This window comes from Leptopilina heterotoma, unplaced genomic scaffold, assembly GCF_015476425.1.
Source record: "Leptopilina heterotoma isolate Lh14 unplaced genomic scaffold, ASM1547642v1 Lhet_54, whole genome shotgun sequence".
Classification (NCBI taxonomy): Eukaryota; Metazoa; Arthropoda; class Insecta; order Hymenoptera; family Figitidae; genus Leptopilina; species Leptopilina heterotoma.
Window position 1 is genome coordinate 6194758 of NW_025111118.1, and position 27811 is coordinate 6222568.

The following is a 27811-nucleotide window of genomic DNA, read 5'->3' on the forward strand; positions in this document are numbered from 1 at the left end:
TTTATCTCCTTCTAGGCAAATGAAAGTAGTTTCATTAGTTTTGGTTTATTGAATACTTAAATATATTATTAATATAATTATATTGTTAAGTAATGGCGTAATTTTATTTTTTGCTTTATTTCGAAAAACTCCATAAGTCCTAAAAAAAAGAGAAAAAACTAGAGTGAATACATTACTTCCGTTGTTAGACATTCTAAAGTCATAAATATTTATGTTGTAATCAGTATTTTCAGAATTAAATCACATTTTTGAATTTATATTCTAGAATATTTTTTTGTCATTGATGAAAAAAATGTAAAAAAATTTTTACTTTTCTATTTCTTTGTAAATAGAAAGAAAAAAGTCAAATTTACCAAAATAGAAAAAAATTTTATTCTACTATTAAAATAAATTTTATTCTCTTATTTTAAAATAAATTCAATTTTGTTACAAGAAGAAAAATTAAAAAATACAAATTTTGTTACAGAAATCAAGATTCGGAGAAACGTTGGAGTTTGAAATTTAATTTCACAAAGATGCTTCTTCACTGAGAGCGAAAAAAAGGAGAAAAAACAACAACAACAACAAACAAATAACGGATTGGAAATCCAAAGGTATTGGAAATGGCTGGCGGTTTGAATATAAATAGGGAATCATCGCCCTATCGTGTTTGTCGTGATTTTCTTCGCAATGTTTGCCATCGTGGTAAACGATGTAAATATCTTCACGAAAGATCAGAAGACAGTCCCATTGATGAATATACGTTTTGTCACGATTTTCAAAATGGCATGTGCAATTGGCCAGGTTGTAAATTTCTTCATTGCACTGAGAGTGAGGAGAAACATTTTCGTGCAACTGGCGAATTACCATCGCACATTCTCGTTAAATTGAAGAATAACAGCGAAAAGGAATTGCCCGCTTGTAAGGACTTCATTAAGGGCAGCTGTCAAAGGGTCAATTGTAAATTTAGACACTTTAAAAAAGATGAACCACAACCGAATATGATTACAGTTTCACAAATTAATTTACCAAAACCACAGCATAATTTTAATGGAAACGGCGGTGGTGGTGTTGGTGATAATCGACGATTTGAAGAGGACAGAAGGTTTGATTTTTTTTCTTTTTTAACTAAAATTGACAAATGAGCAAACAAAGGAAAAATTAACAGAAAATCAAATTAAAATCGAAAGGAAAATTGAAAATGAAAGAAAAATTAACAGAAATTAAATTAAAATCGAAAGGAAAATTGAAAATAAGCAAATAAAAGAAAAATTAACAGAAAATTAAATTAAAATCGAAAGGAAAATTGATAATAAGCAAATAAAAGAAAAATTAACAGAAAATTAAATTAAAATCGAAAGAAAAGTAGGAAAATAGAATCTAATTTTTGCTTGTTGTGTTTGAATTGAATTCTCTTCAATTTTTATCCGAATGATCGTAGTTAATAATTGCAAATAAAAAAAAACTGAAGTAGTTAAAAAAGCCAGTGGAATATTAATAGGCAATTGATTACGTAAGTGTCAGTAGTTGAAATTATAAGCGAGGTATACTTGAGTTATATCTTAGTGCATGAATCACATTGTGATACCAATATTGCGCATCTGCCTTCAATCCAGAAATTAATCCTTGAAGATTTTTTTTTAATTTCTGACAGCCTCGAACAATTTAACTTTATAGTTTCTTTATTATCAAAATTGTTGTTGCAAATTCGAGAGCAAAATTTTGAAAAAGATCCGTTTTAAAATTAAAACAAACGAAAAAAAATGCCTGATTAAAATTAAAAATGATTCTTTTCATATTTTTTTATTTTAATAACTAATATAATTATATTAACAAGTAATAGGCATGATTTTATTTTTCGCTTTATTCTAAAAATCTTAAAAAAAAATGCAGTGAATTTTTAAATTATATTTAGGGCTCGAACTAGGTCTGTAAATTCTGTAAATTTGCTTCATGTCCGTAAAAGTCAGTTTTTTTGAAAAAAGGTCCATAAAGTCCGAAATTTGATTGAAAAAGGACGAAAAATTCGTAAATTGTACGATATAATTTTGGAAATTTTGAAAAAGTTACAAATAATTGCAGAAATTTAATTATTTTCAAAAATTTTAATAAAATTCTTGGCAAAATTTCAATTATTTTCAAAGTAACCAAATTTTTAGCAGGAATTCAATTATTTAAAAAAATTATCATAAAATTCTTCGCAAAAATTATATTATTTTAAAAACTTTTAATATAAATTCAATTATTATTATAAATATCAAAATTCTTCGCAGAAATTTAATTATTTTCAAAAATTTTATAAAATTACGTATTTTTAAATACTTTCACTGGTTCGAGCCCTGATTATATTTCAATTTATAGGAAAAAATATATTAATAGATTTAGATTTATTTCTCAATGTACATCTTTTTGGATTTGAAAAAATATATTTGTGACAAAAATAATAGAAATATAAATTTTCAATTTATAATAGAAATATAATTCTAAAAAAAAATACAGAAAATCAAATTTTTTATTTATATTCGTAAATTTGTTTTCTAAAATTCCCTTCTCTTTTTTAGCATTCAGTGGCAATTGGAGGATCACTGTCTGCTAACGAATAATGGATACAATGCGTCTTCGCATCCTCTTGATTACCTTGGACCACCGGAGCCGAAAAGAAGACTAGTCTCGGGTGAAGCTCTTTTACATTTTGAAACTTCACAATTAGTTGGACAACACACAGCTCAGCCCGTTACATCCGGATATTATTACCCAGTAATACCGAGGAACGAAGCCAGGGCGATTGTCCTGGAGGACGAGAATTCTTTGCTAAGAAAAAAAATAGAAGAACTCAAAAAGCAGGTGCGATACTAAATTAAAAATTGTTCTTACTTTAACTTTATTTTCGATTATTATAATAATAATAATCGAGATATTCTGTCCTCACGTGAAATTAGGACTTTTTGATTCGAAATTGTTTTACAACTCAAATTGTCATGTCAAAAGTTTGACAATTAATTTGTAAATAGAGCATTTAGTGTTTTAGACTAAAACTTTTAGTGAAATTAATTCCTCCCCTAGAATTTTGACAATAACAAAATTTACACAAGACACAGAATTTTTTCTATTTCTGACAATAATTTCTTTTTTAAATAACTTAATTCTTGAAGAACTATCATAAAATTATTCCTTATAAATTATTTAATGCATAATTTTACTTAAATATTTCAAAATTAATTGAATTTTAAAAGAGATGCTTCTTCAATTTTCATAAATAAATGAACTTCAAGAGGTTTCATTGTAAAATTTTATAAAATTTCGATATTTAATGAATTTAGTTAGAAATTTTAAAGTACTTTTGAAGAAAATGTAATAATTCAAATTCTTCTGAAATTAGTTCAATTTTTTAATTTAAAAATAAAAACACTAAAAAAAATTGAATTTTGGAAAAGTTACAAATGTTTGAAGAAATTTAATTATTTTCAAAAATTTTAATAAAATTCTTGGCAAAATTTCAATTATTTTCAAAAATTTTCCTCAATTCAATTAATTTCAATATCTACTGTTTTAATAAAAATTTTCTAAAAGAATTCAATTATTTAATAAAAATTTTAATAAAATTCTACGCTAACATTTAATTAGATGTCTATTTTCATAAATAATAAAAATTTTGCAGAAATTCAATTACTAACAAGTTTTTTTTATAAATTTCTTCGCAATAATTCAATTATTTTCATAAAGAATACAATTTTTTGAAGAGATTCAATTATTTTCAAAATGTAATAAAATTCTTTTTAGGAATTCAATTATTTTAAATACAATTTTAATCAAATTCCTCGAAAAATGTAATTTTTATTAAAAATTTTATTAAAATTCGTAGAAAGAATAAATTTATAGACGAATTTTAGTTAAAAACATTTTAAAAAATTGAATTTGGGTGAAATTAGAAATGATTGCAAAAATTCAATTATGTTCAAAAATTTTTAAAAATTCTCGTCAAAATTTCAATTATCTTTATAAATAATTAAATTCTTCTTCGAAATTCAATTATTTTCAAAAATTTTAATAAAATTCTTGTCAAAATTTCAATTATTTTAAAACATTTTCTTCAACTCAATAATTTTTAAAATCTACTATTTTAGTAAAATTTCCCTAAAGAATTAAATTATTTTAAAAAAATTGTAATAAAATTCTATGAAAACATTATTTTCATAAGTAATAAAAATTTCACAGGAATTCAATTATTTACAAATTTTCTTTTTAAATTCTTCGCAATAATTCAAATACTTTCATAAAAAATGCAATATTTTTTAGGAATTTAATTACTTTCATAAATAATGAAACTCATCGCAGAATTTCAATTTTTTTTTAATACAATTTTAATCGAATTTCTCGAAAAATGTAATTATTCTCAAAAAATTTTATTAAAATTCGTCAAAAGAATTGATTTATGTAAAAATTTGTTGATAAAATTCTTTATCAGAATTAAATTTTAAAAGTTATTCAATTGTTCAATAAATTATGTATTTTTGTATTTAAATAATTGAATTCTCGTAGAATTTTCTAATAAAAATTGATTTAAAAATGAATTTTTAGAAATAATTGAATTTTTAGAAGGTTTCAAATTAAAATCTTTGAAAATTGGAATTTTTCATACTTTTAACTGATAATTCGGTAGAATTAATTTTTTTGAAAAAGTTTAATTGAATTTTTTTTTTAAATTATTTGAAGTTTTTATTTTCTAATGTATATATAATGTATATGTATATAGATAATTAAAGTAGAGAAGAGTTTTAGTTAAAAATTGTAGAAAATAAAAATTTAATTGAAATGATCAAAATAATTTTGAAGAAGTTAAAAGTAAAATATAAAATAATGATTTTATCACTCGGTCATCTTTAATTATTATAAAACATGAAGAAATCCATATCTTCAAGTTTTATAATAAAATAATATTCTTATAAGTTGTTGAATTTCAGAGAGGTTTGAATTTGAAATTTTTGAAAATAATAATTTAAAAAATTGAGACAATTAATAGTTTTGTTGAATTTTATTTATGTTAATTAGTTTCATTTAAGTTTTAGTTAATTTAATTTTTAGTAATTTTAATTTTTAGTAAATTTTAGTTTTAGGTAATTTATTTTCTAGTTAATTTAAGTTTTAGTTAATTTAATTTTTAGTAATTTTAATTTTGAGTTAATTTAATTTTTAGTTAATTTAATAAATTAAATTTTTCTTTTTCAGGTAAGTGATTTAACAGCAACAAATGAATTTCTTCTGGATCAAAATGCACAATTGAGAATGTCGGGCAAACGAACGGCGAATGTGACAGCAGTGACGGTGCCGGCAGTTACAATAACAAATACAGTGCCACCGTCCCAGGCGCCAACTCCACAGCAAATGGTGAACGCCGCAGTTGCTGCAGGAACATTAAGAACTGTCACTGCGAGTGTTGCTACTGTTCCAGTTAGTTTAGCGACAGTTGCTCCCGTTTCGATTGCCGCCGTATCAATGGCTCCGGTTTCAATTCCACCGCCAATTGTCACAATGGCACAACAAACAATCACAATGAGCGGTTCCGGTCCACAACCGAATAATCAACAACCACCGAATTCACAGCAGCCTACCAGTTTACCCCTGTCAATATCGGGAGCAACTGCTCCATTACTTTCCTATCCAATAATGACCCAGGAACTCAGGCCTGTCTTGCAGTAAATTTCTTTTACGATCCAGAAACTTCTTTCTTTTCTTACGGAAATTTAGACATTCATTTTTTACTTAAGAAAAGGGAATAAGTAATTTTTAAATTAGTTTATTTATTATTTATTACGCGAATTTTTTAAAATTCGCTTAATAATCGTTAATTAATCAATTCATTTCAAAATTTAATCTTTTTGATTTAAGTTTTATTTAACGGTTTTAAATAAAAATTTATCAAAGAAGAGAATATGGGAATAAAAAAATTTTAATGAATAGAAATTCTTTTAGAGAAGAGAAAGAATTATGATTACAGAGTCGATTATTTTTCCGTAAGTAAATAAAGAATTCCATTCCCATTCATTTAGAGCTGATAGATAAGATTAGAATTACTTCCTTCTCCTCCTTCTCTCAATGTCTTGTTAGATTTAACTCATTATGAGTTTAACGATCGTTTAAGCAATTAAAATTTTGCTTAATTTCACAAATTAAAAGGTCGTCAAGTTGAGAAAAAAGAAAATTCTTGTATTCCTGAAATCACTTTGAAATTCTTGAAAATACAAATAACCAAAGAAACAGTATTGTGAAGGATAAAATTCTTCATTTGCTTTTTCTATGAATTATCCAATTCGATTTGGATAAATGTGGTACATTTGTTTTATTTTACTTTTTTTTTGAAATTAAAGTATCTCAATTGAACAGTATTTCAGATTAGAATGTAATGGAATTTTTTTGAATCTTCCCTTGAATTTATTTTTGAATATTTCGATTTGATTTTGAAATTTAAAATTCAATGATTTAGTTTCCTTTCGAATTAAATTCGAAGATTAAATTAAATCTATTAAATACTTGCTCGCAAATTAAACATTTTCTTATAAATTAAATACTTCCCAGTTAATTAAATATTTCCTTATATATCTCATACAAAAATTAAATTTCAATTACTTGATTTTTACTACTTTGAGGCTTCGAATCGACTTTAAGGTGCAAAAAAAGTCGCTTTAGTCGATTTAAAATAGAAAAAAAGTCGTTTATTTAATTCAGTGTCATCACAAAAATTTTATTTTCTATTCTTCTGATTTTTCACTGATTTCTAAATTTAATTATTTCAAATTATTAACTTGAATAATTTCGTTAAATAAATATTTAAATACTTCTTGTTTGTTTTTATACGGGAATAAAATTTAAAAAGTTTCTATTTAAAACCTTCTGAAATTTAATAACTTCTAAAAATTTGCAACTTTAATTCTCTTAAAATTCAATTATTTTCTACAATTTTTAATCAAACTTCTTCTCGAAATCAATTATTTTTAATAATTTTTCGAAAGTTCTTAGAGAATTCAATTATTTAAATACAACTTAGAATGTTTTCAGAATCTTCATTTTTGTCAAATAAATCTGTTTATATTGTGATCTTGGGTCCAAAGGACCCAAGGCCACAATATAAATAGATTTATTATTTAAATACAAAAATTTAGTTCTTTATAATGATTCTAACTGTCCCATGTTTTTTAAGTTATTGATTAATTTTCAAAAAATTATAATAAAGAAATTCTTAAAATTAATTTTTCAAAAATATTTTTAAAATAATTTACGAAAGATAATAGTTTTTCAATTACATATATAGAATTGAAAAATTTCCAAACAATTTTGAAATTTGATAAATTCTATTAAAAAAATAATTAAATTTTTAAAGAATTTTAATTATTAATATAAACGCGATTTCTCCAAAATTTTAATAAATCTAAAAAAGTCATATGTTGTTAAAATGTTAAAAATAATTGTAAAAAATTTTAATGTTATTATTTTTTTGTATGTATTTGAATTTTTAGAAATTTGTATTTAAAAATATTGAAAATAATTGAATTTTAAAAACTTAGAATGCAAAAATTCTAAGAATTATTTTTATCAAAAATATTTTAATATAATTTTTTTGTAGCTAATTTTCAAATTTGAAATTAAAATTCTTTTAAAGTTTATTTTCAAAAATTTTTATCAAACACTGAAAAAAATCAATTATTTTGAATTAAATTTTACAAAATTTCAATTATTGAAACTGTTTTTTATTGTAAATTTTGAAAATTTATTTAGTAATTTATAAAAATAGTTGAATTGTTTTTCGAAGAAATAAATTAAAAACTTTAGGAAATAATTGAATTTTATGGAAATATTTGAAAATATTTTAATTCTTTCGAGAAATTCAATTAAATATTATGTTTTGAAAATAATTGAATTCCAGCAAAGAATTTTACTATTTATCAAAATAATTGAATTCTTGCGAAGTATTTTACCATTTATAAAAATAATTGAATATTGTGTCGAAGGATTTATTAAGATTTTAGAAAATAATTGAATTTATTCGAAATATATTAAAAATTAAATTTTTCCGAGGAATTTAATTTCAATTATTTTCAAAATTTGCAATTAAAAGTCTTCAAATGTTGATTTTTATAAATTTTTAAAAAACACTTTAAAAAAATCAATTATTTTCAATTAAATTTTATAAAATTTCAATATTTTATTAAAACTCTTTTCAATTGTAAATTTCGAAAATAAGTTGCATTTTATACTTAAAATTATTGCAATATTCGGAAGAAAAGTCGAAAAAGTCGTAATTTTTGAAAATAAGTCGAAAAAAGTCGCATTTTTTGAAAATAGTCGAAAAAAGTCGAAAATGTTATAATATCCGAGGCCTGTACTTTTAATCATCTATCGAAATTACTAAATTTCGATTTAATTTACAATTTGATTCTTGAATTTAATGTTCAATTGAATATTTTAATTTTGTTCTCAATTTGACAGTGAATTTTTTTTATAAACAATAAAAAAAGGTTTAAAATTTAAAATTTACCTTTAAAAGAAATTAAAAATATATTTTTTTATATTTAATTTAAAATTCCCAAAAAGAAACTGTTCTGATAGTTATTTTTATTTTTAAAAATCCGAAAAAGACTCACACTGACTAGATATATGTAGATCGAGTTGAAAAAATTATTCTCTACGTATGAAATAAAATTCAAAAATAAGATCATAGATCTAAAAAAGTCCACTGTCGTGGACAATATTTTTTTTCAGCTTTTTAAAAATTTTTTCTATAAATTCGATTGTAATGTTTGACTGTCTTGTATAGTCAGTGAATGAAAATGATTAATTTCAAAGGAAACTCAGGGGATAGAATATGCAATTAAATTCCAGTTTTGATATTTAAAAATAAATTAATAACAATAAGGAGTAAAAGTTTTTTTTTGTATAGAATTTAAGAAGGAATATTGAGTAAACATTTTTGATTGCCATAAATTTCGATAATTAATATCGAATACTTTTTTTCGTTAAAATTAGTTTTAGTTTTTGTTTATTTGAAGAACAAATCTCTATTGTGATATTTTGTTTACTTTCTCTACAAACAAATTGTAAGTAGAGAATTTAGTAATTTTACTGTAAATATGTCTTTGCGATTGATATATTTGAAAAAAAAATTATCAAGTAAAAGTATATTTTCATCTCAATACAAACAAACTGAAAATTTTGCTATCAAATTATTTTTAAATTAATTAATTTACATTCAATGAACGAAAGTAAATTAATTTATTTAAATTAATCAATTAAATTCAATGAACGAAATTAAATTAATTAATTTAATTAAAATTTAGATGATTAATGAAACAATTAAAATTAATAGCATTAATGTGGTATTTGATAGCATAGTTTATCAGTTCAAGTAGAAAATTGGAGAGAGTATTGAAGGCAAAAATTTAACTTTGAAAATAAAACTTTCCATTAATACTGCTACGATTGTTCTGTGCAAAAAATCGAACCTTAATTTTACATAATTACAATGATTAGATCAATTATTTACTAAAAAATAAATAAATAAATTTAATTATAATTACCTTAAAGAATTATTTTTATTAATAATAATTGATATTGTCTCTGAATAAATAATTAATTGAGGGGCTGAATTCTAGAAGGGGAGATGGCGTAATTATATAGTCAGAATCTTATAAAATGTAAATACACTCATTTTTGATTAAAAACTTGAAACCAATGAAATTCAATCAATTGCGAGATTGAAACAACATCGTTTCAATCTCTTTTGGTGTAAAGTTGGAGTTCGATTTTTAACAGTGTACGTGACATTGTCGATATTTCTTAGAAAAAGAATTTTTATACTTCCAATATCGATAGATAAGTTAAAATATTCTTATACAATAGTGATATTTTTTAGTAATTAAGTACTTATCGCGTTGATTAAGTAAAAATATTAGGAAGTAAGTTTCTAGAAGTGATGACAAGTCGATTCTAATTAAGTAGATTTAAAAGAAAAATGAATAAAAATAAAAATAAAAATTGTTGTACATAAAATGCATGTTTTAATATCAACATTTTTTTCAAATCCTAATTAAATTATTATTTTTCAATTATTAAATTTGACTTCAATTCGTTCCTATTTTATTCGCGTTTTTTCTTTTCTTTTTATTCTATTCTACAAAAACTTTTGGATACTTGAAATTTTTACGAGAAAGTTGTTCGTGTAGTTTTTATTTCTATTATTTCGACTTACAAGATTAACAAGAAACAATAAGAAAAACATTTCTTATTCTTTTTAATAAAACAAGTTTATTTGAAAATTTATTTTCAAATTTTATTGTAAAATATATGGTATTATATTTAGGAAGATTTCGGACTTTAAATCCGAAAGTTTTGTGCTAAACATTTTTCAATAAGTATATCTAAAAAATTGAGTAGCAAATTAGAAAAAAAATCAATTAAATCAGATCTAAATTCATGGAATAGAAATAACTGTTTAAAAAAAATTCTACATTATTAATAAGTTTTCTTTTTTATAATTAGCTTCCAATGGAAAATTCTTCGATGATGACTTGTGAATTAAAAAATTGTCACCCCAGGCGACAATTATTTTAATCTGGAGGTATTTTTCTTTTCCTTTTTTTTGTACCTGGCTGTTTCTTTTTCTTTTTCTTATGAAACTGCAGGTGCTGATTTTAAAGATTTATTTCTCAGCCAATAGACGCCAGCCAATAATACGGTGCAACAAAATCCAACTAAAATTCGTAGTTTCCAATGTTGCTTGTAACTTCTTAGAACATTGATGACTTTTATTGTTTGTTCGCGAGTATCACGATCGCTGCTAGAATTTTCAATGACAAAATTTGCCATATCCGCCTTTTTTTCCAGTGACATTTGTGCGCCTATTCGTAATTTTGCTTTCGCTTCTGTGAAGCCAGAACGCTCCATTAATCGCTGGAGCTGAAGATCTTCTTCACTGGAAAATAATTATAAATTTATAATAATTATAAATTAAACAATCGACGATAAATTATATTAATATTTATAATTTATATTATTTATAATTTATAATCTATATTAATAATCGTTGTGTTTCGGTAATTTATTTCATTCTTTCTAAAAATTTCTTTAATTTATTGAATATAATCCATTTTCTTGCTAATTTTACTATTAAAATTTTATTAAAATTATTTGTAGAAAATTAAACTCATTTCAACAATTTTATTAGAATTTTTGTAAATAATTAAAATCTTTTGAAGCATTGTTTAAAATATTTTTTAGAAATAATGTAGATTTTTTGAATAATTTTAATTGAAAATTTTGAAAATAATTGAATTAAACAAAGAATTTTTTTTCAAATTTCTAAAATATAATCGTGTCTGTTAATAATTATAAACAAATATTTAATTTTTGAAGTTTATTAAAATTGTACTGAAAATAATTGAATTCTTTCGTGAATTTTTATTAAAATTTTGATGAATTTTCAAAAATTTATATTTGAAAATAAAAAATTAAATAATATTTTTCTTTTTAATGTTAAAAATTTTAAAATAAATGTACTGAAAATCATTGAATTCTTGTTAAGTATTTATAAAAAATTAATTGTAATTAACGATTTTCCTATTAAATTATATTAAAATTATTCATAGAAAATTAAATTCTTTTAAAAAATTTTATTAGAGTTTTTGTAAATAATTATTGTATATATATTTCTTTAAAGAATTTCATTAAATTTCGTAAAAATAATGTTATTTTTTGAAGTGATTTTAATTGAAAATTTTGAAAATAATTGAAGTACTATAATAATTATTGAAAATTATTTTAAAATAACTCTTAATTAAAAAATTAGGATTAATTGCGAGTATAATAAATTAATGTATACGAGTTAATGGACATTACCATGTGACGACAATGATTTTATGTAAATATCCCAGCATGTGGCCAGTTTCGAAGAGTAATGGCAAATCCATAACAATAAAGGGATGCCCTTTAAGAAAACATTTAAATGCCTGCCAGCCCATTTCCCTGTAGATATGAGGATGCGTTAAGGTATTTAATTTTTTTCTCTTCTCAACATCATTGAATATCAAATCTCCCAATTTGACACGATCAAGTTCTCCATTCTCCAAAAATACCTCCGATCCAAATTCTTTACGTATATTATGCCACGCTGGCTTTCCTGGTTCAACAACTACAAAACAAAAAAACAATAAAAGAAATTGCATCTATTTATCTGCAAAATTTAAATATATTTTCAAGACGCACAATATATAATTCTAAAACTGTCAAAACAAATTGATTTGTTAACATTTTTCATCTCTCGAGTCAAGGTAGGTAGTAAATAAATAAACAAGGTGAACAGAGAAAATAGAAATAAAAAAGAATAGAGTTGTAAAAAAAAATCATAAAAATTGTCGTTTCATGAATGCAAATTGATGAATGTAATTATAAGGACTTTGATCGCATGAAAAATATGTATATGTATTAAAGATTCTATTTGAAAAAAGATTTATTTTGTGTTATTAAAGTTGAGGTTCAATTCAATCAATTTTCAAATTGATTGAATTCGAATTTTTTTTGTTATTTAAATAAAACAAAGCTATTATTAGAATAGTTTTTTAAAACATTTTTCCATTATAGATATAAAATTATGATTCCTAACCTTTTCTTGCAACGATATCAGCATCGATGACAGGTATTCCATGTTCTCGCATTATTGCAGCAACAGTACTCTTTCCAGTGGCAATACCACCTGTCAATCCAACAATAAACATTTTTCTTGATTTATTAAATTGTTTAAAAAATAATTGAACGTTTCACTTCTGTCATGTATACATTGTAAAACTTGTGATATCGCGATAATATTTGTACTACACAAACAGTGTTGTCACAATTTCAGTCGGTATTACAGACAAGTATTACAGAATTACTCGAGTGTATGACGGGAAAACTGCAATAAGGGGACGTTTTGGAAAATAAAATCAATAATTAATGTCTAGATAAATTTTACTCTAAAAAATTTCAAATGCAGAAATTTGATTTATTAAAAATTAATTTCTATATTGTTAACTATATTTTTTTTTATTATATTTCTTAATAAAAATTTTATTATCCAGTGACAAATTATTGTAATTTCTTTATTAATTTATGAAATTAAGAATTTAGAAAACGTGTTTCTTTATTTTTAGTATCTCTATTTGCTATTTATTTTTTTTTGATTAAAATTTTTATTTATTCTTAAATAGAAAATTAATTTTATTAAAAAATTTTTTTAAATTAAAAAATAAAATAATAAAATAAATAAGAATTACAAATAAAATTCTTCAAAAGAATTTTTAATTTCTGAATTTTAAACCAATTTTTGTAATGAAATTTTCGATATTAATTTTGATTATTTTTATTGAAATTAAATTTTCTTCTTGACAAAAAATTTCTATATAAATATTCTCTTTTTCGAATAAATATATTTTTTCGAATTTATCAAATTTTTGATTTTTAAATTTATAAATTTAGGAAACACATTTCTTTATTTTTGGTATGTACTTACAAATTTTATTTTTAAATAAAAAATAAAATAAATAAGAATTAAAAATAAATTCCTTCAAAAGAATTTTTACTTTTCGGTTTTTTAAACAACTTTTGTAATTAAATTTACGATATTAATTTCATTTTTATTGAAATTAAATTTTCTACTCGTCAAAAAATTTTTATATAGGTAAATATTCTCTTTTTCGAATAAATATTTTTTTCGAATTTATCAAATTTTTGATTTTGAAATTTATAAATTTAGAAAACATGTTTCTTTATTTTTGCTATGTATTTACAAATTTTATTTTTAAATAAAAAATAAATTTTATTTTTAAATAAAAAAAATAAAATAAATAAGAGTTAAAAATAAATTCCTTCAAAAGAATTTTTACTTTCCGGATTTTAAAATAATTTTTGTAATTAAATTTACGATATTAATTTCATTTTTATTGAAAATAAATTTTCTTCTCGACAACAAATCTTTATATAAATATTCTTTTTTTCGAATTTATCAAATTTTTTGAATTAGAAATTTATAAAAAGTCAAAAATATGTATTTAACTTTAAATTAATTTTGTCTTTTTTTTTAAAGATATATAGTGCAATTAAATAGAAATTAAATTTTTTTCGTTATCAAAAATGGAATTTTTGAAATTATATGGGAGGAGAAATATTTTTCTACTTTAATGACCTCTGGCTTTATTTGTGTGAGGTAAAGTTTGTTGAATTTACCTTTAAAAATTTTTCTCATCCAGGTACAAAATTCAGGTAAATGCAGAAGGTTGAATATTATTCTTTTGGCATTTCTTCGATACACTTCGCGAGATAAGTTTCAGGTACATATTTCTCATCTATTTTCGAGAAGAAATTTTTGTGCTCCAGTGAATATTCTAAAATTTAAAATAAAATTCTCCGCTATTTTCTTTTGTCATCACTGATTATTTATGATTTTTTGAAATAAATTTATTAATTTATTTATTTTTATAAATTTATTAACTAATTTATTTTGATAAATTTATGAATAAATCTATTTTTATAAATTTTTGACTGAATTTATTTTCATAAATTTTTTACATGAATTTATTTTCATAAATTTTTGACATGAATTTATTTTTACAAATTTATTATAAATAATATCAGTGCTAGCAAAAAATTTTTCATTTCTACAGAAATCAAGTAAGGAAAAAAAGAATTAAAAAAAATATTACTTCTGTTCATAGTGAAAAAAGTTGAAATTACAAGTGACGAGGAAATTTTGAAACATTGACAAATAATTGAAGAAAAATTGTAATGTATTATTTATGAAAGTACTTTTGAAGAATATTTGAAAAAATAAACTAAAAAATTTCGTTCAAGGTAAGAAATATTTCTAAATTTTTTTGAATTTGTAAATTTAATTAGAATTTCGTCTATTGTTTATTATTATAAACATAATAATTAATTATATGAATATATAAGTGTGGGAACTAAATATTTTTAATATTTAGTAATAATAATTTTTACTTTCATATTTAATTATTATTATTTTTTATTTTCATCCTTTATTAATTATTTTGTAATAAATTTCAATAAATCATTAAATTATTAAAGTAATAAATTATTAAATTAATAAAATAATAAAATATTGAATTATTAAAGTTTTAAATTATTAAATTAATTAATTTATTAATTAGTAAATTAGTAATGGAGTAAATATACAAATTAGTAAATAAATAATTATTTGTATTCGACATTATTTTTTCTAATTATAAAATATTAAAAAATGTTTACTTTATTCTCAGATGAATTTAAATTTACATTATTTGAGTTTTCTTTTGATGACATCGTTCTCTTTCTCATTGGGAAAAGAAGAAATTTGTAATTGTTCATCAACCGATCTTCAGACAAAAATCATCAAATCGGATATTGGTAAAAAAATATTTAACTATTATTATCATTAATAAATAAAAAAAAATGGTTTAAATTAATATTCTTCCTCTTTTTGTGCGCAGTTCTTTTGATTGAAGTTAATGACTACGTAGAACATGTGAACGAAAAACGATATCTAGTGAATGTCACAACAGTTTACAAGGTATATAAAAAATTTTAATAATATTATTTTAATTTTAATAATCTTTAATTAATTTTAGTTAAATTTAATTAATTTTTCCTTTAGTTAATTACCGACAGTTAATTTAAATTATCTCAATTTAGTTTCTTTAGTTGAAATGATAATTATTATTGCATTTAGTAAATAATAATAAGAATTATTTACTAATAATAATTGTTATTTTTTTGCCGCAATCCTTAAAAAAAATTATTCAATTATATAAATTAATTACCAATAATAATTATTACAATATAATAATTATTATAATTACAAAAATACTCTAAATTTTCGAAAATTGAGGGGAAATTTTTTGTTTACAAATTAATTTATAGTTTTAATAAAAAATTATTTTTAATATCATATTTTTAGGATTGTTCTAAATTAATTGGAATTTTCGAAAATGAACTGTCTATTTTGGCCAGGGAAGAATGCTTTGTACAATTTCAATTAGAACAATTGTACATAATTGGCGTTGAATTAAAATCTGGAGAACCAATTATATCAAATTGTGATCTTACTATTCCTTTCCATAATGCTACAGAATTGGATTTCAAACTACTTTCCCAAGATCATTGTAATAATCAAGTAAGTTTCTCTAAAAATCAGTTATTGAAGTTATAACAAACATTAAAAGGAAATTAAAAATATATTTAGAATTATCTTTAACGATCTGTAAGATAAGATCCAAGATGTATTTAATAAAAGGAATTTATTTTTTACGGAAAAATTTTAATAAGATATTATTTTCTTGTAAGAGAAAAAAGGCATTTTGGTCATTGACTGAAAATAATAAAAGATAATAAAAAATAATAATAAAAAAACAATAATAAAATATATTTAATGACAATAGTAATATATATTCAATTTTGAATAAATTTTTTTTTTAATTTTTAGAACGTTCATCGAGTTAGAAGACAGACTGATTCTAATGATTTAAAAATGCCGACAACAACTGAAATGACAATCGAGGAATTAAAAACAAAATCTGCTGAAATAGAGAAAAAAATAACGGCTGAATTGTCGAATAAAGAAGAGGAAATGTTACCGCTGGTGGAACTAACAACTGAAACAATAAACGAAAAAACAACAATTTCAACAACAACAACATTTCAACAATCAGAAACAACAATTATGCCTATTTTGAAAACGACACAATTAACAAATGATGAAACAACATCGGTAGTAACAGAATTAACTACTGATTTCTTTAGTGGACCAATAACAATAGTACCAACAATAATGGTACCAACAACAACTGAAACAGTAAATGATAGAACAACATTTGGACCATTTGATACAACAACTGTGCCATTTGATACAACAACAATTGCACCAAATGATAAAACAACAACTGTGCCATTTGATACAACAACAAGTGTACCACTTGATACAACGACTGTGCCATTTGATACAACAACAATTTTGCCACTTGATACAACAATTGTGCCTCTTGATACAACAACTGTGCCATTTGATACAACAACAATTGTGCCTTTTGATACAACAACTGTTCCATTCGATACAACGACTGTGCCATTTGATACAACAACTGTGCCATTTGATACAACAACAATTTTGCCACTTGATACAACAATTGTGCCTCTTGATACAACAACTGTGCCATTTGATATAACAACAATTGTGCCTCTTGATACAACATCTGTGCCATTTGATATAACAACAAGTGTACCACTTGATACAACGACTGTGCCATTTGATACAACAACAATTTTGCCACTTGATACAACAATTGTGCCTCTTGATACAACAACTGTGCCATTTGATACAACAATTGTGCCTCTTGATACAACAACTGTTCCATTCGATACAACGACTGTGCCATTTGATACAACAACTGTGCCATTTGATATAACAACAATTGCACCAAATGATAAAACAACAATTGTGCCTCTTGATACAACAACTGTGCCATTTGATACAACAACAATTTTGCCACTTGATACAACGACTGTGCCATTTGATACAACAACAATTTTGCCACTTGATACAACAACTCTGCCTTTGGATACAACAACAGTATTCAGAAACCCACAAACAACAACGCCACCACTGATAAAATCAACAGAATCACCAACAACACCCCCACCATTTGACATAAGATCCTTGTTGACTGACGAGAAAAAATACAAATATTTCCTAGCACAAGTGGAATACTTGAAACATTTAAGAAATACAAATCAAAATAATCCTGTCGAAATAATAAATAATAAACAATACACTCTTGAAAAAACAACAAAATCACCACCCATTGAAATCCCATTAGAATTAGCTCAATTAAAATCACTTCTTGCTGACGACACGAAATATAATTATTTCCTATCACAAGTGGAATATTTGAAAAATTGGAGAAGAGTGAATAAAAAATTCCACATATACATACAACAGCCAAGGATTATGGAAAATGATCTATTGAAAAAATTAATTGACCTACAGAATCAAGGATACTTTGAGCAACAGTGGAGAAATTTGCAATTACAAAATTCAAACCTGAATAATAATTATAATAATAATAATAATAATAATTATTATTATCGGAGAAATTGATGTATTTTGATTGAATTATAATGTTTATTGTGTTGCGAGTTGTGTGCGTTGAATTATGGAATGTTAAAGCTTATTATAATTGATGGTTATTATGGTTGTTAATATTGTTTGTACATGATAATAATCGCCGAATCAATGTGTTTGTTAATTTTAGGATTGAAAATTTGCGATATTTGTTGCGTGACTGCTAGCTGGAAAATTATTAAAATACGTTCAAATCATAAATTATGGGTATAAATATAATTTATAATTTAATATGCATTATTAATATTATAATTATTATATTACCTATATTATAATAATATATTTGGAAGTTATATTATTATTTTATGCATATTATTTACAGTGAAGAAAAAATGTATTTGATTCAAATAACCAATTACTTGTCTATTATCTCAAATAAATATTCATTTGTCGAATAGTTTTTTATTTCAAACATATTTTTAATTTAAATCAAATAAATTGTATTTGAATAAATAATTCCGGTGTTTAATACAAGAATTTTAGTATTTAAACTAATAATTTTTCTATTTGAAGTAAAATACAAAAAAAAATTATTTCATACAAATAAATATTTAATTGATTATTATAGACAAGTAATAAGTAAATTAAATTTAAATTTTTACCAAAATGAAAAAAAAACTTGTTTTTAATCAATTATAAAAAATAAATATAACAATTTTTAGTCATATTTTAATAAATTAACTTTAATTATTTTTCCTAACACTCTCGCCGCTCGTGAATTTTTTTTATCAAATGTCGCAATTATAATTCAAAACAGCTTATTTTATTAAAAAAAAAGTTGTTTCGGGATTTCAAATTATCTTAAAAATATTTAATTATAATTTTTCAAAAATCTAATTTTTTTAGAATTTTTACATAAAATTATTCAAAAATTCAATAATTTTTGTACAAAAATTATTTTTGTACAAAAATTATTGAATTATTCTTGAATTATGCAACAAATATAATTCCGGGAAAATTCAAATATTTAAAAAGTTTTTGTTATTTATTTTAATTATGAAATTTCAAATAATTTCAATATAAAACCTTTTGAAATTTAATTATTTCTAAAAATTACAACTGACATATTACAACTGATTCTTCCAAAAGTCAAATTTTTTTTTAGAATTTTTGAATAAAATTATTCAAAAATTTAATAATTTTTAAAGGAAAATAATATAAAAATATATATTGATAATTTTTTTTTAATTAAACGTTCAAATATTATTTTATACTTTTACGGCGATTATAATGTTAATAAAAGATTTCAATATTTAAAAACTTTTTAAAATTTAATTATTTCTTAAAATTAATGTTATAACGCTTCTAGTATTCTATTATTTTTCATAATTTTAACTGAAATTTTTTTTTTTAAAATCAATTCTTATTAGAATTTAATGATAATTGAATTATTTAAATACAAAAATTTTTGTAAAATTTAATTATTTTCCAGATTTTTAGTTACAGTTCTTTAAAAAATACAATAATATTTAAAAATAATTTGTTAAAATAAGAAAATAAAATTCTTTGAAATATAAAATTTATTTTAATGAAATTTGTGCAAATTTCCCATTTTTTCCAATTTTTAAAAATTATTTTCGGAAATTTAACTATTATTTAAAAAAATTTTAATTAAGATTTTTTTAAAAAAAACTCATTTTTTCAGATGTTCTAAATAAATTTTTTCAAATTCTATTAATTTTTTTTTAATAAATTAATTATGTTTAATAATTACAACATGCAATAAATTCTACAAATTCTTGAAATGTTTTCTAAAATTTGAACTGAAATTCTTTTTCAAATCAAATTCTCATCAAAATGTTGTACGAGAATTCAATTATTTAAATACAATAATAAATAATTGATTATTTATAAAATTTGCAACTAACTGTAACTCTACTTATGGATTTTTTTTTAATTTAAGAAAGAAAATTCATTGACTGTTTAAGATTTTCAATAATTTGCTATTTTTCTTAATCGATAATCGATTATTATTATATAATTAAATTTAGCTATAACACCTTTTTAATTAATTAATTATTTCTAATTATTTTACTTTAAAATTTAATAATAATACAGACCTCGGACTATTTTCACCTCATACAACTATTTATAGCTACTATTTTAATAAATAAGTTACTAATGACACTTATTTCCTTAAAAAAAAAAAAAATCCACTAATGGTACTATTTCTTAAACCGAACTTTTAAATATTATTTTATTTACCGGAAAAATTAATTCCAAGACTCTAGAAAATTGAATCAATTTATATTAATTGTTAAACTCTCTAGATTTAATATAATTATATTGAATATTTAATTATATTGAATATATAATTATATTCAATATAATTCAATAAACAATTATAGAATTACAAAAAATTGACGAACATCTTGAGATTAAATATGGAGAAGCTTCTCTCCACCTGCGAACGCCAAGGTCACCGTTAGACGGCAGTTCAATAGATAAAATCAAATTCCTCACCACCTAGTGGCAATCTCAGCGTTCTCAAGTGAAAAAATTAAATCATTCTCCAAAAAAAAAAAAAAATTCTTTTTCGATTCTTTTAATTTTTTTCGATTATCATCGGGACAAAATGAAAGAAAAATGCACTTTCTCTGTACGCCTATTTATTATTACATACGAGTAGGTAACAGATCATCTACAGGGCAACCGAACAACAATTTCTTTTTTCCCGCACAAACTCGATGACAAAATAGAGCGTCAATAATTTTTTTTTTAAGATCTTCAATACGATTAATTATTATTATCATAATTATCAGTAACACTTTTTATATATAGTATATACTGACAATAGAAAAAAAAATTAGACACTCACAAATTTTTCCTTGTTCTCCCTTGTTTTTTTTCTTGAAATATTATTACAATATAAGAAGAGATGGAATTTTTCAAATTTCCCATGTTGCCCTGGTGCTAAACTCGGATCAAAGGGGGATTACATATTTCATCATTATTATAATTATATATATCAATGATGATATAACATTAACGTTTATATTTTGTAATCTTTTTTTTTTGTGGTATAATGTATTTAATAGAATTTTTTTTTGTTTTTTTTTTTGCTTTTTATTGTTTATTCATTGGAATTACAGTATGCGGATAGTATAATAAGAATCGTCGTCAACGTTAATCGTAGAGTAAAGTGTTAGTAGTCATTGAAACGTATTAACATCTCAATTATAAATTTTACTGGTCGTTAATACATTATTAACGTTTACATTGATAATAAATTTTTTTTTTTTTTGTTCTCATGTTATTCTTTCACGATTTTTTTAAACGCGCCTCTAAAGTGGCACATTTATTGATGGAATTGAAGCGTCTAATCATTATATTATAGCAAATAGAAATTATTTTCTAAGAAAAGAAAAATTAATATTAGATTAATATTGTATTTTATTATATAATATTATATTGTATCATATAATATTATATTGTATTATATTGTATTATCTTATATTATATTATATTATACTGTATTATATTATATTATATTGTATTATATTATATTATATTGTATTATATGATATTATATGATATTATATGATATTATATGATATTATATTATATTATATTTCATTATATTTTATTATATTTTATTATATTTTATTATATTTCATTATATTTTATTGTATTTTATTGTATTACTTTATACTATATTGTATTATAGTATAGTATAGTATATTATATATTATATTATATAATATTATCTTATTTTATTTAAATTTATTATACTTAAGACAATAAAAACGGCATTTGTTAAATTCGATAAATATATTTGATAAATACTGGCTAAATATTTTTCCCAATTCTAAAATCTATACGATTAGTTTGAAATTTACTGTCAAACGGAGTGATTGACAATATATTTGAATAATTAATTATGGCTGCAATATTATATTACCACTCAATTAATTATGACTGAATTATTTAATTACGAATGGAATTATTTTCCAGTTTTTATTGAATTAATTGAATTAATTTTAGAATTAATTAACAATTGAAATAATTAATTATTGAATTCATTAATTACGGAATTCTTTAATTAGGGAATTCGTTAATTATTCAATTGATTAATTACTAAATTAATTTCTGAATCAGTTACTTAATTACTGCAATAATTACCAAAGTTATTAATTACGAACGTATTAATCAGATAGGACTGATCTGATTAATTACGACAAAAATTTTTTTTAATTATACGATTAAATTAATTACATGATTAATTAATTGGATTAATTGTTATTAAGATAAATGTAAGTAATTAAATGCTGAATTCATTAATTACGGAATTCTTTAATTAGAGAATTCATTAATTACTCAATTAATTAACCACTGAATTAATTAGGTAATTATTCACTTAACCAATTACTTGATTCACTGAATTAATTACATATTTCCTTAAGTAATTACCAAAGTATTTAAGTACGATTTCATTAATCAGTTACTGATCTGATTCATTACTCTTCGATTTTTACGATTGAATTAATTACTGAATTAATTAAACCTTTCGGGTAATTAATTTTGGCGAATTCATTAATTACGGAATTCTTTAATTAACGAATTCATTAATTACGGCATTAATTAATTTTGAATTAATTAATCACTGAATCAATTACTTGGCAAATTAGTAAATTAATTGCAGAATTAATTGAGAAATTAATTACTGAATTAATTACTGTTTGTAATTTGGTAAAGTAATTAATTGCGAATGAATTAATCAGTTTCGCTGATTTACGACTGGATTTTTTAATTGAATTAATTAATTAGTGAATTAATCAAGTACTGAGGTAATTAATAGCTGAATTCATTAATTACGGAATTCTTTAATTAGAGAATTCATTAATTACTGCACTAATTAATCACTGAATTAATTATTCACCGAATCAATTAATTAACTACAGAATTAATTTCTGGATTAATTGCTGAATTAATTAACTACTGATTTCTTTTTAGGGATCTTTTTTCCAGTTTCTTTTCTCTCGAAACTTTACGATAAACTTTCTCCAGTTCTTACATTTTTTTTTCTTTACCAAAAACTTTATTTTCTCGAGAATTTTTCTCTGAGTGACAAAAAATTTTTTGTTCATCAGATCGAATTCACGTGTTTGAAAAGTTTTTCCTCATATGAAATTTTCTTTTCAGAATTTTTCATATTTACAAATTTTTTTTTTTGTTTTTGCAAAAAAGCTTTTTGAACCTTTTGATGATGTTATTTTTCAAAAACAAAAAATTCTCTCCTAGCTGTTTTGAGAGACGCTTTCTTTTCCAATTAATTATGAAAATTAATTGAAAAAAATTTTTCATTTTTTGAATCGACTCTGCTTAAAAAATTTTTCAATGATCTTAAGTCGACGTGTGTTTTTCTTTTTCTTTGAAAAGCGCTGGAAATTCTTATAATTTAAGCAGAGCTATACACGTCGATTATTTTCGTTTCATTTTTTTTTTGACATTTTCTCATTAATTTTTCGATTTTTTTTCATTTTTTGAATGCTGCTATTCTACATAACACTCATGAGTATATATAGATAATTATGTTAATTATAATGTTTTTTTTTTGTTTTGTTTAAATGCTTTTTATTCTACTTTATAATAATAAATATAGAAGATGGAATTATTTCAAAAAAAAAAAAAAAAAATTATTTTACCGATGAGAACATTTTTTTCTCTCTCCTCAATTATTGCAAATATTTATTGCAATAATAAATATTCTATTTTCGCCATTCATCAAATGACAAAAATTAAAATAATTTATATCATTACATTGATATAAATCGCGAGTATTATTTTTCTCTAGTAACTTATTATACTAGAAATATTAGCAAATTTCTATTTGCTAACTTTTGGGAGGAGAGATTTTTTGAAAAAAATATTGAATAAAATCGCTGTTAATTTGTTCATCATCAGTTTCTTTTTTTTTGTATCTTATTTTTCTAGAGCACTCTTAATGTTAGAATTAGTGAGAAGAAATAAATTCTATTATTTGTGTATAAGTGAAAATGAAGAGTAAAATTAAAAAATTACTTTCTCTCGTCATAAAATTTTTTTTTAACTATTATATCTTATTGTGTTAATGGAAAAAAGGGTTTTTTTTCACGCATTTTCGAAATTTTTTTCCCGCACAAAAAAAAAATTGTTCACAAATGATGCATAATTTTTGATAGTAATTCTTCACACAACGGAAATATAATGGAAGACAATTTCCGGTGTTAATAACGAATTTTATGATACAATCAAATTTTATGATTCATTGCGTTTTTTTTCGATTTTTCATCTTAATGTTGGGAAATTTTTTGAAATTGCGCTTCAAAATTTACACGTGTGTCAAAAAATTTTGTTTTTCTTTTAGCAAAATAAAAAATCGCCACAAATATTCAAAATTTGGCAAATATGACAAAAAAATTCAACACATAGAATCGCTGTTGTTTTGGGAATCCGGAATTATTTCCACGGATTTGGGAAAAATGAAAATTCTGACAATTTTCCAATAATACTGAGAGAAAGTGAGTCGGTTTATTTTAAATAGTAGATACGATATATTGACTCAATTTCAGAAAATTGTATTTATGGATAAATTTCGTCCAAAGATGGGAACAAAATTTTTTTTTTTTGCTAAACACTTAATGAAATTGCAATTTGCAGACTAAAAATTGCAATTCATACATTAAATGTTGCAGAGTTTCGTCACAATTTTCACTGTCCGCCCAGAAAAAAAATTGTGCTTGAAATTATTTTGCCAAATTTAAAAAAACGAAACACTTGATTTATTTTCCTTTTCGTAAAGAAAAAGGAATTTCAAAAGCGATGATATTTCGTGTCTCGTTAATTTTGTCTAAATTTTGTGGCTAATTTCAAAACGAATTTTTTTCAATTTTCTTCGCCTTTATTGAATTAGTTCGTTTAATAATTTTTTCTAATTTTTCTTTTGCTTTTTTTTGGTTGACAATTTTTGTCCGATTTCATAGAAAACAAAATTTCCTCCAGTGGAAAAAAGGAATATTGTAGAAAAAACTCTTCCCAGTGGAAAAATGTTATAAGAAATTTTTCCCGATGAAAAAGTATTGTAGCAAAAATTTTTCCCAGTGGAAAAACAACAAAAAAAAAACATTCCCCCAGTGGAAACGATGAACGAAAAAATTTTCCCAATGGAAAATTATTGCTGAAAATAAAATTTTCCCAAAGTGGAAAAATAGTATAAAAATTCTTCCCAATGGAAAAGTATTTCAAAATTTTTCTCCACGGTGAAAAAAATGATTTTCTTCTGAAAAATTGTATATTAATTGTCAAGTAAAAAATTTTTGACACATTTGTATTGTTTTTGTTTCCTTATGTTAAACATTTGATGTTCAAGAATAGATTGCAATGGATTTTCATTATTTAAAAGACATTTATAATAATAATGTGTGTTTTTTTTATTTCGAAATACATTTAAAATGGATTGCAATGCTTTCATTTCAAAGAACTATATTTTAAAATGGATTTTGGTATTTTTTTCGCTTTAATTTTTCCTTTAAAACGACATTCAATACCACATTTGCTATAGTAGTTAAAAATTTTTTTTCTATTTAGTTGAAAAATCGAATTTGATTTTTCCTTTTTAAAAATTGCAATAGATTCTTAAAAAGTTTGTTAAAATCATGGATTGCAATGAATTTCCTTATTCTTTATTTATTAAATAATTGTATTATAATTATATATTTGATTAAATCGGTTGCAATGTTATCTTGTATAATATTTTTATTATAATTATTAATATTTGATTAAATAATGGATTGCAATGTTTATTTTATTAATAGATTAAATAATTTGTTTCCTTACATATGCAATGGATTTGCGATGTTCTTTCCATTTTTGGGTGTTAAAATCAATTTTTTTTTCTGCAATGCTATTTTATTTAATTAATTTCTATTTTTTTGGTTGTTAATTAAAAATTATAGATTGCAAAAAATTGTGTTATTATTTTCTATAGGAGAAAAAAAATGTCCGCAAAAAAGAAAAATTAACGATGGGAATTATTTTTGGAAAATTTTTGCAAATAAATTTCTGTTAATTTTAAAGTATCGATAAAACCCTGTTTATTTCGATTTTTTTTTCTTTTTAGATCGAAAGAAATCGAGATAAATCGAAATAAATTGAAATAAAAGGAAAAAGGGAAATAAATAGGGTTTTTTTTTGAAATATTTAACTCACTTTTTTTTTGTATATACGTAAGTTTGGCGATGCTTTCTTTTTTGTGGTGATTAAATATTTTTTTTATCTACTTTGAATGTAATATATATATGGAACATTCCTAGTGACACTGGCACACTAAAAAAAAAGACTAGAAATTACATCGCTTGATTTCGAATCGAATTTTTTAAAATTTTCAGTAATTTTATTTTTTTTTCTCACTTTTCGCAAAAAGATTCCCCGGAAATTTTTTTTTTTGCAGACTGTGAAAAAGCACACGATAGAGGCATCGTGATTTTTTTCTATTCTACGATAGAAGAAAAGAGAGGAAATTAATGTTAAAAATAAAAATCGGTAGTACACGACCAGATAAAAAGAAAAAAGAAAAAGTAAAAATCAGCTGAAAAAATAGAAAGAAAAATTAAAAGTAAAGAAGAAAAAATCAAAAATACCACAGAAAAATAATTTTAAAAAATCAATTTTCCGCTTATAGAATACTAGAAAAGGAAAAATTATTAATTATTACGTTTCAAGACTCTTCTAGTCTCAATTTAATATTTTTCTCTTCTTTTTATTTTCATCTTGAAATATTTTTTTTCTTCCAAGAAAACTGAATTCTCCGCGATGTTCCTTTTTTGGAGAATAAAACTCGTTAATTATTTTCGTGACAGTCGATTCTTACTTCTACTTTTTTGGTTGGAATTTTTTTATTCTTTTTTTTTAATATTTTTGGGAGGAGGTAAAATGTTGAATAGCTCGAATAAATAATCGATTTGTTCGTTGCTCTTCTTTTTGGGGGAAATTAGGGGAGGGGAAGGGGTCTCTTTTTCCAAAAAAGAAAAAATTATCGGACGAGACCTGACGCTTAAGATTTTAACAATCTATTTGTGCGCTTATAAAGTATGTGATCCTATCATTTTTTTTCTTTTTTTCCTTTTGCTTTTAAATAACGCTAACAACAATGCTACCAGTTTTTTATTATATAACTTTCGGATAAAAATAGATTCGAAAAAAAATTTTTTCCCTTTTTGTTCGAGTCCATTTTTTTCTCTTCGAATTAAAAGTTTCACTTGTGAGATGAATTTGATTGAAATTAAAACTTTTTATTAAAATTAGAAAAGAGTTTTATTCAAGTTGAATTTTTATTTAAGTTATAAATAAAAAAATAAATAAATAAAAAATATATGAAAAATAAATAGAAAAAAAAAATAAATTATAAATTAATTCTATTCGAATTAAAATAATTATTAAAATTATTTACGAATTTTAGGTTCGTAAATAATCGTAAATTAAACAAAAAATAAAAGTAAAATACTTATTTGAATTAGTTACGAATTTTAATAAAATTAAATTTTTATTAGAGAAAAAATTCATCAAAAGTAAATTTTAATTAGAGAAAAAATTCATCAAACAAAATTTAAATTAGAGAAAAAATTCATAAAATTTTAATTTTAATTAGAGAAAAAATGCATA

The 27811-nt window shown here is 22.3% G+C and overlaps 3 protein-coding genes across 3 annotated transcripts in view; 2 read left to right on the forward strand and 1 right to left on the reverse strand.

Annotated features, from left to right (window-relative positions):
* The window catches only part of LOC122508365 (zinc finger CCCH domain-containing protein 10-like), a 27905-nt gene extending 22171 nt beyond the window's left edge, over positions 1 to 5734 (forward strand). Inside the window, exons 2-4 of the mRNA XM_043621658.1 lie at positions 467 to 1084; positions 2541 to 2823; positions 5206 to 5734. Coding sequence (XP_043477593.1) covers positions 603 to 1084; positions 2541 to 2823; positions 5206 to 5676 — 1236 coding nt within the window. The 5' untranslated portion in view covers positions 467 to 602 and the 3' untranslated portion in view covers positions 5677 to 5734. The remainder of the gene's footprint in view (positions 1 to 466; positions 1085 to 2540; positions 2824 to 5205) is intronic.
* A 4451-nt stretch (positions 5735 to 10185) lies between these two features.
* On the reverse strand, positions 10186 to 12848 carry LOC122508481 (dephospho-CoA kinase). The gene is made up of 3 exons (XM_043621861.1): positions 12629 to 12848; positions 11866 to 12157; positions 10186 to 10942 (listed from the first exon to the last, which is right to left on the reverse strand). Exons 1-3 carry the CDS (start codon positions 12738 to 12740, stop codon positions 10639 to 10641), a joined length of 708 nt encoding a protein of 235 aa, XP_043477796.1. The 5' UTR covers positions 12741 to 12848; the 3' UTR covers positions 10186 to 10638.
* Positions 12849 to 14221: 1373 nt separating this feature from the next.
* On the forward strand, positions 14222 to 18436 carry LOC122508421 (mucin-5AC-like). The gene is made up of 5 exons (XM_043621750.1): positions 14222 to 14330; positions 15276 to 15402; positions 15486 to 15565; positions 15953 to 16168; positions 16478 to 18436. The coding sequence occupies exons 2-5, from the start codon at positions 15276 to 15278 to the stop codon at positions 18146 to 18148; spliced, it is 2094 nt and encodes a 697-aa protein (XP_043477685.1). The 5' UTR covers positions 14222 to 14330; the 3' UTR covers positions 18149 to 18436.
* The last annotated feature ends 9375 nt before the right edge of the window (positions 18437 to 27811 follow it).